Source organism: Polyodon spathula, chromosome 24 (assembly GCF_017654505.1).
Source record: "Polyodon spathula isolate WHYD16114869_AA chromosome 24, ASM1765450v1, whole genome shotgun sequence".
Lineage (NCBI taxonomy): Eukaryota > Metazoa > Chordata > Actinopteri > Acipenseriformes > Polyodontidae > Polyodon > Polyodon spathula.
This window is the reverse complement of record NC_054557.1, coordinates 14,120,745-14,135,656: the sequence shown is the minus strand read 5'-3', so window position 1 is coordinate 14,135,656 and position 14,912 is coordinate 14,120,745. Positions and strand designations below refer to the sequence as shown.

Genomic DNA, 14,912 nt, shown 5'->3' with positions numbered 1-14,912 from the left:
TTCCACTTGTTTGGCATAGGGGGGTTGGTTGTGCAACTATATGGACAACTTGGCTCTTAATATTAAAATTAATTTAAAAAATCAAAAATACACAAATATTAGTATTTATTTTACAGTTTAAAATAATAATTATTTTGTAAAATAATAATTTACAAAAAATCCCACCTTTAAATAATATATATATTATATATAGGAACCCTCCATCCGTGCACTTAAAAATGAACTGCCCATCACAACAGATTTCTTTTAGGGGTCGCTGATACATATATGTTTGTAACAATATAATCTAGCGAACAAATATGATTCCAGTTTAATGTAATACGGAACACTGCCTAATTCTGGACGGTTTTGACTTTCTACGTTAGAAACAGTTCGCCGTTATTTGAGAGTATGTTTAATACAATTGTAGCAGTTCCCCCTCTTGAGATTTTGACTTTTCCACTTCCCTGCTGCTATTTGCCAGTTGCTTACGCCGGGAAAGGGGCCATGAAATCAAGATGGCTGTGCCCGTAAGTAGGGCGCTGCTTCGTCCTCTGCGGGGGATTGTAACGCAGATTCCGCGTTCTGGGGTCACCCGCAGCGGCTGCAGGCAGCTGTCAGTCGGGCTCCGGGTGCCGGCGATTCAAAAGCCAGAGGAAGCAGTGCTAGAAAGCCGCTCTCCGTGGAGGCTGCTTGGAGCGGTTTTTGTGCAGAGACCCGCTGTCATCTCCCGAGACCGGAGCCCGATAGAGAAGGACTTTGCCGAGCTGCTGCAACAGGTGTGAGAATCTGAAGTAGTTATCGAGATACAAGACGTTTAAATTAGGTTATGCGAAATAATGTTTCTGCCAAAGTGTTGGTGAGCTGAAGGGTGTCTATCATAGGGAATTTCATATGTACTGATTAAGCTCCCTTGCAGAATAATCCTCATAGTATGTGACCCAAACAGTGATAGCTTGAAAGTAGGTGTAACGGGACGCGCTAGGAATTGCATAACAAGTAAAACATAGCTGTGATGACAATTCTTATGTTTTGAGCTTCCCAAGTTCACTGCACAGCGGACTCTTCCTGGCTGTAGGGTGTGTGTTGTTTTTTTTTATCCCTTTACTGCCCAGAATGCCTATATTCTCAATGTCGAGTATATTGGACACCGGACAGCAAAGGGTTAACCTTTGTAGTGTGTTGTCACTGTAGGTTGACTGAAACAGTTAAGTCATGTCTTGAGATTCACTGCAACCCCAACACTGCAGTAATGTGAAGCAGGGTTAATTAACTATGAGCCCACGTTTCCCTCTCTGTAGACTGAGCTGGAGAGGAGCCTGCTGGCCGACCACGAGCTGCGTCTGCTGGAGGATGCAGAGAGGGTCAGCCGGAAGCAAGAGGAGGATTACGACTCGGATGAAGATTCTGGCCAGGACATTGTGACCGCGCAGGATCTCGAGGACACCTGGGACCAGAAACTGCGACAGTTCAAACCAGCCCCACGCGTCACAGGTTCCATTCAAAAACAACTTCTCAACTCTGGTAACTAAGAAGTGGCAGGTCCTGCTCTGAAATGAGAAATTCTGGCCAGATTCTGGCCCAATTGATTTTATACAGTACAGGTTGTGCTCTAGCAGCCTACTCTAAGCGGATATACGCAGGTCTAGCATCTGAGTCTCTAGTTCCTGCGCGCTTGGCAATAGCTTAAGCAGATGTGCTCATTTTATGCACGAGTGCATCTATGCTGTTGACACTAATCTGAGATCAGATTAAAAAAAAAATTAATAAAGCCATTTTGAACGCCTAGAGTCAGTTTCTGAATATGACCCTAATGCTAAGGGAACACAGTCACTTTGTGGCTTAGAACTTGGTTTTAGGAGATCAGGTTTCAGGCTACTGCACGGCACACCAGAAGAGACTCGGGGTTTGATACAACAAAGTTGCCTCAAACTATTTAGGTCTCCTGGAACCAGATTTCAAACCACTGTTCCTGAAAAAATGGCTTTGTGTCCCTCATCTCAAGTCTCCTGATTAAATATACATTTTAGGGTTTGCTGACAATATCACCAGAATTTTAAGTGCATTCTGCTTCAGTGATTATTGGTGATAAAACTGCAATGTGTTTCAGAAGCAGACAAGAAGGCAGATCGGACCTGTCTGGAGCGCTGTCTTGCGGATAGCCTGGTGTTGCTGGTGAAGGAGAAGATTGGCAGCGGGGATGTGTGGCTGCTCCCACAGGTGCAGTGGGAGAATGGAGAGACCCTGAGAGAGACTGCAGAGCGTGCCCTTACCACTCTCACAGGTACTGATTCTCCATGCCGTTCCTTTCACAGCTCTCTCCAGCACTGTCACCTCTACACCTTCAGAACCAGTGCTCAATGCTGCATTCTCAAATCTCTAACACGGTTTCCATACATCTAATTCATCAAATTCTTTTCTTTCTTTCTTTTTTAAGGTAACAGCATCAAAGCCACATTCCTGGGAAATGCTCCCTGTGGAGTTTACAAGTACAAATTCCCAAAGGATGTCCGGACGGAAAGCTGTGTCGGAGCCAAGGTGTTTTTCTTCAAAGCCCTTCTGGATAGCGGCGACCTCGCCCCAAACAAAAAGGGGGGCCATGTGTGGGTAAGCAAGACGGAACTGCAGGACTATCTGAACCCACGGTACCTGGAACAGGTGAGCCGCTTCATGGTGGACCTGTGATGAAAAGTCCAGCTTGATGACAGTACATGACCAGCACTGGGTGAACTGGAGGGTGGTAATTCTTCAGAAAGGAGAGATGGTATAGACAGTGCAGGATGTCTCCAGATTCTGTTTCTCAATCAAAGACAAAACCCCCTCCTTTTTGCAGATGTTTGCCCTGCTCCTATCCTTTTCTTGTGTAATTCAAGGAAACTTTTTATGTTTCTCTGTCAGAGCCCCCTTTTCATTTTGTTCTGTTGTCACAATACGAATAATTACAAACTCTATACAGTATTTTACATGTAATCTGTAACTGTGAAACACTCTATAGGGTTTGCATTTAGAAATGCTAAAATAATCTTATTAAATAAAATGATCAATGTTTCCAAACAAGATTTTTCAAAATTTCTAATGTCTGTTTATTTATTTGTTCTTCAGTTTTCCCTAAAAGCACAAATATTCACGCAGGCTTTTGTCAAAACGCTCTCCTATTATGTTCTGATTTGTTTCTGGAAATGAACCCAGTGTCTCTTGTTTTACAAAGACAGAATGGCAGATTAGCTGAAGCTGTCATGGACTGAACAGCTGAAAAAAAAACACAAAAAAACAAAACACAAAAAAAATCCCTACAACACTGAGAATCTCCACCTTACCTGAAACGTAAAGAAGCACTCCAATTCTAGGTGACTGTGAACCTATAAAGACTTCACGATCAGAGCCCTGTTTACATCCCTGGGTCACACACCCCGATTAGCGCTACTCTGCCTATGGTAAAGCAGCCGGGATAGTGAAGCCAGTTCTGGTTGTAGTTTCATGTCATTTTCAGTCCCAGGTTTGTTGCAATACCAGCGTTTACCACAGAATGGCAACACATGCACACAAATGGTATTGTTTAAATGTATAGCTCTTAATGAATTAGACACAAAGGACAGAAATTGGAGTTTGCTTTTATTATAAAGTTTGGCACACATTTAAAAATAGACGAGTTCAACCTAAAACTGATTGCACACCGAGTAAATATTTAAACAGTGTCTAGTGTAATTCCAAACATACATTTGTACCATTCATGTATAGGATAACCTAAGAATAGTGTATAGAGTATATGCTGTATGTACACATTACTTCAAGCTGTTTATGAAATAAATAAGTCCCTATTTACATATTCAAGTACAGTTCCCATTTATCACAGTGTTGTGATTGAACAATTCTTCATGAACGTGGTGCTGAAATGAGCGCCTAACCAGAAGCGATTCTGCCTCGTGCTAATTGGCAGGATGCAGTATGTGTTGAAGGAGGACAGCTTTTAAACGTGCGCTGGTTTTGAATGCCGGCAGTGTTTTCTCAGTATAGTGAGAAGATGGAGTTTCTGTTTCGAACCATTAAAATCATCCCATGTCTAATTTATCAGTTCACAACTAGCTACTGTAGTGGCAATGTTTCAATGCTTTTTTATAGGTGGATAAGGTGTTTGTTTTAATTTGTATTATTAGTAATGGATTGGGATTGAGCTAGATCGGAAGATTTCAGAAGATACTTTGGAATAGGAGTAGAAATAGTTGTATTTATTTTGGGCTATTTAAATCAGTTCCTCTGGCTCTATTTTGTGTCGTGCTGCATTTGCTGTTTGTTCTTTTGGCTTTGCTGTTGCATCTTGTTTTCCTGTAGAATTCTTCTCTTACTCTCTGCTGGTCATTCGAGTTCTTCTGAGAGTGCTTGCAGGATTGCGTGTGTTGCGTCTCTGAGCCCACTGAGAAGAGCTGCCTCTCTGTCTCCTGCTGGTCCTCCCTTCCCTCATGGAGCTGGCCAGTGACTGACCAGGAGAGTTCTGCAGAGACTGGAACACGCTGTGGCGAGTCACCTCCCTCCCTCCACAGTTGAACGTCAGTGCCATTCCCACATGGCTCTTCATGACTCTGGACGAGCCATCCGAGGTCCCATCGAAGCATCGGCTCAGCGCAATCTCCTTAGCGGTCCTGGGGTCTTGATCAGTCACTGTGTAGATGCCGTAGTTGTGTCCCAGGGGGTCTAGAGGAGCCAGCATGGTGAACTCGTTTGTGTCGTTATTAATGGCGAGGGGCAGGTGATTCACCAGATATTCCTGAAGCATGCTGTTAACGAGCTCTCTTCGACAGGATCCCTGGGGCAGGATCTTGACGAGCGTGCGATCAACGCGATCTTGGTCATACAGCATGCCACTGCACTTGAACTCCAGGCAGACTGCAGACACACTGGGCTGCTCCATGTCCCGGGTACTGCGCACATCCCGAATGCCATACAGCTTGCCAGCATTCAAGGGGTGGGTTCCACCCATGTTTTTGGATCGCACCATTATTTCTTGCGGACCATTAATTTTTACTTTTATGTAGCATGCTCTGTATTCCAGCGGCTTGGGCCACCAGCTGAGGTAGTCTGCAGTCCAGCTCATGGGATCGTCCTCGTTGAAGGGGACTGTGTTGTAGTCATATCTATCCCCTTCAACCCTGTAAAAGCGGAAGTGACCGCTAGTAAAAGGAGCCTCCTCACATTCTTTGAGGTTTTCGTATGAATAAATGGGGCCGTTACTTTCTTCAGCAGCGTTTACGCTTGGCTTTGCAACGTTGATATTAAAGGCTGTTTTCTTAACCTTGGGGTCATCGTGGTCAGTTCTCTTGTAGTTGAGCTTGTTTAAGTAAGGCTGTGGGACTCCAATAGCATTGGGGTTGTATTTTGGGGATGATGCAACTGCTTCAAGCTCCTCTCCCCCTAGGTTGGCCATTACGTAGGCTGAGTAAGCATCATGCCTTTGTTCGTCACAAAAAGCAGGTAAACAGGCTCCATTAGAACCAGTAATGACGCTATCAAACCGCCCCCACGACCTCGGGTTTGAGGCGAAACCTGCCATGGGCTCCATGTTAATCAGAGTTATCACAACCCCTTCGACCTGTTCACTTGGCATAAACCTCTCACTCCGGAAGGCTCTTACTTTCACATGACACCTTCTGCTCTCAGGAACATCTAGATTAAAGAGACGTCTTTCCCGAATTTCCATGTTCCCGATCAGGAAGGTTCTTTCTTCTCTCTTGCCTCGTTTGGTCTTTGCGAAGTGGAATTGTCCTTCTTCCTCCCAGAGCCCAGTTTCAGGGTTGAGGGACCACAGCTTCATCTCATTCAGGTGCTCTGGCATTTTCACTTGTGCAGAATCAAGGAGGACCTTCACTTCCCCAGCACTGAGGGACTCGGTGGATGTTTCATCTCTGAAGTCCACTGAAAACATGCCGTAGGTCCGCAACGGGAAAATATCACCTTCATCGTTGACAAAGTTGAGGTCGCTCTGGGCTGCTGTAGCAGTTGAAATGTTTCTGGGATCCAGGAACGTTATGCTGGCTTGCACTTTACCGATGTAAACCTCCCCATTCTCTCTGTAGAAAGCGTTGGGAGGGATTTCAAGCTCAGCAATAGGGTCTTCCCCTTCAATTTCTCCCAGAGAGACCAAATTAGTCTGAGTAGAAACCAACGTTACTGGTTCTTTCTTCCTTAGAAGTTTCACTTCGTGAAACACAGAACCCCCCTTTTTGTTGAATGGCAGAACTTTTGTGGTGTTCACAAACTTTTGTAGGTGGTCAACAAATGTCAGTACCAGCCTTTCTGTGTCTACTGGTACCTGGATTGAAAAAGTTCCTTTATATCCAGTCCTACTGATTCTAACCTTTCCCATAAAAATATGTCCAAAACGCAAAGGTTCACCATTGTCTGCAGCAATGGCACGCCCACGGACGATGATTTTTGTTTCAACGCACTTTTGACAGCCACATTTGGAAACCACCATCATTGGCAGAGTGTATCCTTTGCAAGTGATCTGTCTCTCTTCCAGCTTTTCAACTCCGCAGCAGTAAGATACAGAGTCTTTGCACCTTATGCCATTATCTAGTTGTCCTGCACACGTTGCTGTGGGACATTTCCCCACGTCGTAGTAGAAAGAGTTTGTGGGGTTTTGGAAACAGTCGCGAGGTAGTCTGATGAGATGGCTTTCAGGCACTGGGTTGCATGAAGGTTCATTGTAAGCTATTGAATGAGAAAACAGGAAAAAACTGGTTCAATCTTTAACAGAAGAACAAATTCTTACTTTAATTTATAACATAAATTTTCTTTTTATTATAACAATTTAGATTCGAAACCCTGCATTTGACACCATAACGATTTACCTGCCAAATTTGTGGAGACATTTCTGTTAAACTGAGAGAATACTAATGTATTCTTGTGGAACCCATTAGTATGAATTAGCCTTTTAACTAAAGAATATTACAGGTGAAGCTGCAATCATTTGACAGCACATGTCATTAGCTAAAATAGTGTTTCTTTAGAAAGATCTTTCTAACAGTCTGACTGTTGGTATTGTGCGTACCGATTACAGTAAGTGTGGCAGGTTGGGATTTGATGGCGCCAGCATCATTGCTTGCCTTACAGTAATACTCTCCTGACTGGCTCATTTGCAGGTTCCTTAACACCAGAGTGCTGTCGTATTTGTACAGGTTACTGTTGAGAAGGGTGCCGTTGTGGTACCTGAAAAGAGATATGAAGACGTGGAAAGCGTTATTCAGAATTACAAACCCAATAGCATAGAAGCATCCACTGTTCAAACCAAGCTTGGAAACCATGTCAAACAATGGGTGCCAAGTTCAGTATGATGATGCAAAGCTAAAGCCTGTTTGAGATTAATGAGGAACAGGTGGTTTCTGGGAAGGGCAATACACACACACACACACACACACACATTTCTACAATTCTTGCCAAAAGCGACCTGCAGGAAAGCAATATCTGCAACATGGATTGATGGTTTATATTTTTTTGAAAGCAAGTAGTCAACAGTCAAAGCGCGTATCATTTTTTGTCTTGAAGAAGGCACTGTTAAAATCTTTTCCCACAGTCAGGTTCTCTCTTTATTGTGGAATGATGGAGCAACTTTTAAATGTCTAATGTGCATTTCGATATTTAAGAGCAGCATATATAAAAGCCTTCACCGTTTACGCTGTTTCAACAGAGTCTTGTGTTGTGCCAAGATTCTGAACCAACATCTCTGTCCGCCCGAGTCCCCTTGGTGCATGTAAAACATTAGGGAGGGCACTATTAAAATGTTTTACATGGTCTGTTGATATTTTTCTATAGGTATAGTGGCTATATCTATAGGTTATCTCCTTTTGTTTTCCTTACCATTGATAATTGTCTGGGGCTGGCTGCCCCACAATCTTGCAGCAGAAGGAAGCAGTCTGTCCCTCTCGTCTTGCTTTGCCCTCTGGGTTCATCAGTACATACGGCTTCTCTGCGTGGCACAGTGGAATGGATCAGTTCAACGGCACAATTCAAATTGTATATATAATGAAAGACAATAAAAAAATAATGTGATGTGTTTAATTTCATCTCTTATAATTCAGACCGCACTATGTAATTCACACACCTGCCCTTTTGAACCTGACGTCAATAACCGAGGTTCTTTGTTTGGTAGATTTGGGAACGGTGACGGTTGCCGTGGCGTATCTGTCCATTTTGATTTTCAAGGTGGAGTTTCCGTCTGGGCACAACCCGGGGATTCTGAACTTGCCGTTGTCGTCAGACATGGTGATGAGCTTGAGGGTCCTGCCCTGCCTGTAAACCGCGGCTCCGGCCGCCGGCTGCCCCCCCTCCAGCTGCACCGAGCCCAGCAGCAGGTGATGCTCGCACATGCAGGCATCGCACTCCGCGTTCACACGGCCCTCCGTGCACCTCAGGCTGCAAGCTGGAGCAGAAGAAATGAGGGGAATTAATCAACACACACTGCTAGAGATATAAGGAAGCACATCTGTGGACCTCAGCATTCGACTGAACACATAATGAATTGGCAGAGATTGCGGATATAGGTTTGTTAACTGGTCACATGCCCATTTTTGATGTGAAGTGCCTTTAACAAATACCGTAAAATACAGTGTATCAGCCGCAGCAACTCCTGTTGTAATTTCAAAAACATGTATCTCTTTGTATTTTGTTTGCATCTGTTTTCTCGTACAACAACCTATCAAATCAAATTTTTGGTGAGCCATCCCAAGGCGCTTTTAACAAAAAGAACAGAACATTCAGAAGTACAATAAAAACAATATAAACAATAAAAACAGCAAGAGAAAAGAACAGTTTAAAATTATAGCAAATAAAGAAAAAGAAGAAGAACTCAAACCGAATAAATAGGGATAAAACTATATATATATATACACACACACACACACACACACACACACACACACATACATACATATATACACACATACTTCAAGATGCATCGCTGTATAAAATGCACCACAATATAAGTTGCTCGTTTTTCACGATCCCTAAAAAGCACAGAATTTTACAATACTACTTATTCAGCAGTTGGTACAAACTACAGCATATTTTTAAATAGATAATACGACTGACATTTGTATATAAGTGGAGTGCTGGAAAACCTTGATAAACCATCAGTATTTCACGTATGAATGTTACGTTTGTGAAGCACACCCCTCCGCAAGGATACAGGAACACACAAGGGCGCTTGATAATGGAGGTCGAGCAGACTGGAGAGGAGATGTGGAGGAGGATGGAGCACATAATGACTTTGAACAGATGAGAAGAGAGACAGAGAGGAAGGGGCACACTGAAAGTGCATGTAACGGAAGTTATCAGCAAGGATAGCAACAGAGTAAGGTGTCGCTCCAACACTGGTGGCATCTACCTTTACAAGGAGGTCCCTTGCACAGTCTGCCTTCCACAGTGCGCCCGTGGCACTGCTCCTCTCCCTGCTGCTGACTTTGTGTACTGCAGGTTCTAGTGCGCACCTGCACCGCCTGCTGGCCACAGCTTGCTGGGCACTCGCGCCAGCCTGACCAGGGGGCCCAGGCCCTTCTCGCTGTGTTCCAGGTCTTCCCTGTGAGAAAAGAGCTACTTCTGTGTCTCACTTTTCTACAACATCGTAATTTGCTAATGAAGAAACCCCTATACACGGGAGCAACACCAGCTACAAGACCACAGTGTTTAGTTTTGATTTCTTAAACAAGGAAATAGTTTAAAATTATATGAATTAATATAAATGTTCCCAATTATATGTCACTGGCCTTATTTAAAAAAAAAAAATAAAATACTTGTTGGATGATTGGCTAAAACATGAAACCTTATCGCAAAAGCTGGAAGCACTATCCCTATACATTTCAATGACAACAAATAATAAAAAATAACTTTTAAGAAACTACTTTCAGCAGAAATAAAATGTGCATTCCTTAACTTCATTGTATTTAAGGAGTGTTTCGATAAGGACTGTTTTTTTTTTTTAAAGATCATTTTGATTAATGAATTATAATTGTGCTTCATCTCTGTTAAATCCTTCTGTGTCTGGTGCTATTGCTTAAAAGGGATTTGACTTTCTTTTTTTCTTTCTGAATGCACCAACCTGCAGGACAGAAGAACCTCACTGAGTAGTTTGAGCAGTTTCTCCCTCCTGGTTGCTCCTCATTCAGACACCAGAACCCCACCTCTGGGTGTGAGTGGACCACCTCGCCGGTGTTTTCTGCTGCAATCCATTCTGTGGTCCGAGCTTCAATTGCCTTGGGTCTTTCACACACTCGCTCTCTGTAGTAAAACCTGATGGCATCCAGCCGCTCATAATCCCCACTGCCTCCTGGGTGATCCACGTTGAACCAAGTGCTCCACTCCCAAGGATCTGCAGCAGCACAGAGCAGTGTTATGATGCTTAACAACAGACACTGCCATTCAGTATTTTGTTTTTAAAAACAATTGCATTTATTTATTTATTTATTTACAGTAGAGTGCACATGTATTAGAACACTCCCATTGCTTCTGTCTTTTTGAAGCATTGGCAGGAGGTTCTAAGCAATTCCCTGATATGATCTTTAAAACCAGAGAAGGAGCGATTATGAGATTCCATCGTCGTACAATGATGGAAACATTTCAGTGTCTGTTTGGAGCGACACAGATTTTATTGCTGTTTCTGCTGCAGTGTTGGGTAAAAAACTGGGCTTGGCTGTCAAAATATTTACTCCAAATCGTTATTGTCTGTTTCAAAGTGAGATTTCTCGCTGTCTTATCCTATCATAGCTTTCCATACAGTTCTGTACTGGTACCTAAGGGCAATATCTGAATGTGTATCATTGAGTAAGCAATGCGGTGATGAAAAGGGTGTGCCTTACCACTTGTGCTGGACTTGACAAAAGAGCTGGAGCTCTGCTTTCCAGTGTGCACCCGTCCCATTGCTTTATTCAGAAAGGACCCTCTGTTCTGGGTACCTTGAAGGAGAAATATTACCCAAGCACGGTATTATTGTGTACAATAGGTGTACAATATAAGACATCAGCAGCAGAGTTAAAAAGCCTAAACAAGAGCTATAAATACTTTTTTTATCCTTTTACTGAAAAGTAATTGGGATTGTCCTTTAGCTGTGATATAGCTGAATAAAGTGATATTTTTAAATATTTAAACAGATGAGTGACATGAACAGTGGCTCACGAGACAGAATCATGCAGAGCTTCCCAAAGCCATTCCCTGCCTCACTTTCTTTCCTATATTTAATGACTAACTGCAGCCTTTAGCATTGCTTGGATAGACCAACCATTGTATGCCCAATAAAACAATGTACAGCTTCTTTCTCATGCGGAAAGGAAGATAGTTCCTTGATGTGACTAACAATGAACTCAAACATACGTGACAAATCAACCCCTAAACAAAGTATTCTGGAAGATTTGTTCTTAAAGGAGTTACATGAAACAGAAGGGTTTTAAGCTCCTCTGCTCAGGATTTTGAAAGGCCAGTTTGGTTACACACTGGAAAAAGATTTCAAAACATCCCTGTGTCATTTGTTTTGCATGATATAAACCTAACCCTAACCCTAACCCTAACTCTAAACCTCGCCCGAACCCTTTTCTGATACAATTGTGTACTTACAAATAACACACATAAAATGTACATGTTAAGGACATGGTAAGTATGCATAATAAAATTGTAATTAGGTGTAAGTACACATGAATTTAATATGTAAATACACAGTAACTACAGACACTTAATGTAAAGTGTTACCGGGATCTCCAATGTTCAGGCCCCCAAGCCATTAGATGTGTGTGGTCTATACAGACAGGTAGAGCACACTAACCTTGAGCTGCAGCACATGTTGTCACTCCAAGGAGCAGGAGGAGAAGGATCCTCCCCCTCACAGCACTCATCTTCCTGGGCTAGTCCTATAATTGGCTCAGTTGGCCCCCTGTAGGAAGGTCACTGAAACAGCGCAAGGTCCTTCGCTAATTATAGTCCCGCTGATGTGTCTCCAGCAGTAATGGCCTGTGAAACAAACCCACATATTATAGTTGAGTTCTCCAGCTGTCTGGGCACAACTCTCACAGTATAGCAACATTATTATAAACAAAACAGCTCGTAATTTAGGGTAGCAGTTTTTACATCTTGAATTAATTTAGAATTTTATTCGTATAAAGCTATTGAGAATTAGTACTCATTAACAATGGCAAGTCATTAATGCCCCTCACATTGTTATCAGAATAGCACGGCCCATAGCCAAAACCAACAGGCTAACGTTATGACACACAGAGCAAGCTACCAAAGATAGCCGTACTTCCAAAACTGTACAGGGAGATTCTGTAGACACTGGGCGTACAGTACAGTACCTACATGATCATGCATACAATTATCTTTCTAATACTGTTTCTATGTTGTTTCTGTGGTTTGGAAAATTAAAGTTCCAGAGATCTTCATAATTAGGGATCCTGGAGTCTTGACTTGTTTTAGATTCTGATTGATTCTCTGTTTCTTTCAGTCTGAATTATTTCAATCCCAGGAACGGGGCATGGGGTATAGGGTATGGCAGCAGAGTTTTAGAAAACTGGCACATTGTTGAGTTCACTGGCTGTGTCATCAATTAGCAGCAGGGCAGGGAGACCAACACATGATCAAACAGCCAATCCATATTGATCAGTAAAATCACGCCTGTTTAAATTTCTACATCCATAACTTCAGCAACACCCATAGATTCTCAATCATAAAACAAGCTCAACCATAAAACAAATGTCAAGTGCACAGACTAGCAGAAGCACTGGTCAACCTGTCTCAGTTTTCTATGAGTTTTATCATAAGTGGGCTTCCAGTTAGTGGAAAATATTCATAAAAATAAATGTTTCCGTTAATCAAAGACATTCACTGAATTCACAGCTCTGCAAACACGATTTCCAGTACATGCTATTTTACATCATCCTGTAAGTGTTGCCTCGTGCACAGAAAACAAATGGCGACAAGTGTTTACCAGTTTTGAAAGGAGAGATGACCAAGTCTAAGTCTAAATTAAAACTAAAAAATTGTTCACATTCTCTCAGCTGAGACTTATAAGTTCCCCTGCCCACCCAAAGGCATCACATATCATCTCTCAACTTAAAAAAGAGACACAGGACTCAACGAAACTGAAAAATAAACAGGATGTTTGCAAATAAGATGAATGGACAGTATTCCATTCTTAGCGCTGTTGATTATATCTTTGACTGACAAGGTCAGGCATGCTATAAGTGTCTTATTAGAATTTTTAAACAGCTCGGAAGCCTTAGCCATCTTCCCTTTGAAAACAAAGCCAGAAGTGTTAAACATCGGGCTGTTTTAATATCAAGATGAAGGTAATTCTGCACGTAAGGGAACTGGAACACAAAATAATGCAAACTGCATTAGAAATCAGCAGAGACAGCAGAAAGACCACCTCTCATATAACACAGCTGGAAAAAACATTTTCACATGTCAAGGGAATTTAAAGATCTTAATGCATTGGCCAAAGCTTTTACACAGCATTCCTTTCACACTGAAATGTTTCTTTTCTGAATTTAAAATATTTTCTAATGATCTGCTCGAGTTCTAAGTTAGCATTACTTTTTTGTGTAAAAAATAATAAAATAATAAAGTTGTACAGAACTAACTCTAAACAACTAAAGTTATCTCCCCTTCTAAGCTTAACATGGTACAATTATACACACAGTTACTGAAAAGCACATGAAACTTTTAGACTAAAATATCTAATTAATAACAACTATTGCAAAAATTACCATGCGTGTGTGTGTGTGCGTGCGTGTGTGTGTGTGTGTGTGTGTGTGTGTGTGTGTGTGTGTGTGTGTGTGTGTGTGTGTGTGTATATATATATATATATATATATATATATATATATATATATATATATATATAACATTGAATAAGATGGCTCACCCTTGAACACACATGCACCTGTCATCACATCAATATTAATAACAAGCTGCTGTTTTTGTTCACAAAGCTGAGCTGTAGCTTACCCCGGCTGCCTGCTTGCCAGTGAATTGAAATGGAGTGCTCTGTGCTCTGATGTCGCTGGCTCTTTTTATAGAGGAGCGCGTAGCTCCTGTGACTGCTGTCAGCCACACAGAGGAAACCAAACCAGAGTCTGAGGAAGCTGCCGTCTGAATCCGCTCTGTAACAAGGTGCATACAGTGGGTTAAACACCGCTCAGCTGCTTCTTGTTCTTTCAAGCACACTGCCAGAAAAAAAAAAGCCTGCCCTGAATCCTGTACTTACTGAACATATTGCTAATTTGCTCAGTTAGAACAAGGTCACGTTTTATTATTTGTTTTGAAAACTATATAAACATAATCCCCTGCTTTTTTTTTTTTTTTAGGTAATAACCCCAGTCTGTCTAAATTAAACTGAGAACCTAAATCCTTGGTTCAAATGCAGTTTAATTGCTGTAGCAAATGACTCTGTTTCATAGCAACTTGGCTGGTGTTCTATAGGGATATATAACCAGAGGGTATATATTACCAAAGCATAAGCCTATTATTGTGAGGGACCTTGTATGCCAATGCATATACATTCATGTAGGTTTATATTATGTTATTATATTATATTATGGACTGATAGTATAGTGCATTTATATTTTTCCCAGGTCCTATGTGAACATACACAATATTGTTTGAAAGTCTGAGTACATTCAGAAACTAAACTACTGCAGTAAGCAAGACAGGAATAGCAGTGTGCTTATGTATGACAATAGACATACGGATGACCAGAGAGAATACTATAAATGAAGAGATCTAGCCAGCGTCAGTGCGGCAGGCAATACGTGAGTACTGAGACTCTCCAGTTAACTCTCTGAACATAATGACCAGCTGCACCTCAAGCACACTTCTGATACTCCACCCTCTACCAGTCTGTACAGCTGTTTATTTACAAATGTATTTATTTAGGGAAAAAATGAAGCTGTAAAGATATGT

At 41.9% G+C, this 14,912-nt stretch overlaps 2 protein-coding genes across 5 annotated transcripts; one reads left to right on the top strand and one right to left on the bottom strand.

The window, feature by feature from the left end:
• The first annotated feature begins 274 nt into the window (after positions 1-274).
• On the top strand, positions 275-3,033 carry LOC121299141 (39S ribosomal protein L46, mitochondrial-like). 2 transcript variants are annotated; one of them, XM_041226709.1, is made up of 4 exons: positions 275-758; positions 1,281-1,473; positions 2,090-2,263; positions 2,417-3,033. In XM_041226709.1, the coding sequence occupies exons 1-4, from the start codon at positions 498-500 to the stop codon at positions 2,662-2,664; spliced, it is 876 nt and encodes a 291-aa protein (XP_041082643.1). In that variant the 5' UTR covers positions 275-497; the 3' UTR covers positions 2,665-3,033. The 2 variants fall into 2 exon arrangements, with proteins under 2 accessions (XP_041082643.1, XP_041082642.1); XM_041226708.1 differs by having other exon boundaries at positions 276-758; positions 1,281-1,503.
• Positions 3,034-3,578: 545 nt separating this feature from the next.
• On the bottom strand, positions 3,579-14,049 carry LOC121299139 (cartilage intermediate layer protein 1-like). 3 transcript variants are annotated; one of them, XM_041226705.1, is made up of 9 exons: positions 13,959-14,049; positions 11,780-11,964; positions 10,824-10,919; positions 10,067-10,339; positions 9,356-9,547; positions 8,075-8,392; positions 7,831-7,939; positions 7,025-7,182; positions 3,579-6,684 (listed from the first exon to the last, which is right to left on the bottom strand). In XM_041226705.1, exons 2-9 carry the CDS (start codon positions 11,847-11,849, stop codon positions 4,319-4,321), a joined length of 3,582 nt encoding a protein of 1,193 aa, XP_041082639.1. In that variant the 5' UTR covers positions 11,850-11,964; positions 13,959-14,049; the 3' UTR covers positions 3,579-4,318. The 3 variants fall into 3 exon arrangements, with proteins under 3 accessions (XP_041082639.1, XP_041082640.1, XP_041082641.1); XM_041226706.1 differs by having other exon boundaries at positions 10,067-10,336; XM_041226707.1 differs by lacking the exon at positions 9,356-9,547 and having other exon boundaries at positions 13,959-14,048.
• Between the last annotated feature and the right edge of the window lie 863 nt (positions 14,050-14,912).

Bases quoted from the DNA above. Each gene is read 5' to 3' on its own strand.
- LOC121299141 (XM_041226708.1), top strand. From the start codon at position 498: ATGGCTGTGCCCGTAAGTAGGGCGCTGCTTCGTCCTCTGCGGGGGATT. The intron at 759-1,280 runs GTGTGAGAATCT...CCCTCTCTGTAG, and splicing joins TTGCCGAGCTGCTGCAACAG to ACTGAGCTGGAGAGGAGCCT. The intron at 2,264-2,416 runs GTACTGATTCTC...TTCTTTTTTAAG, and splicing joins TGCCCTTACCACTCTCACAG to GTAACAGCATCAAAGCCACA.
- LOC121299139 (XM_041226705.1), bottom strand. From the start codon at position 11,849: ATGAGTGCTGTGAGGGGGAGGATCCTTCTCCTCCTGCTCCTTGGAGTG. The intron at 9,548-10,066 runs GTTGGTGCATTC...CTTTTCTCACAG, and splicing joins GAGGTTCTTCTGTCCTGCAG to GGAAGACCTGGAACACAGCG. The intron at 7,183-7,830 runs GTAAGGAAAACA...ATCTCTTTTCAG, and splicing joins GCCCCAGACAATTATCAATG to GTACCACAACGGCACCCTTC.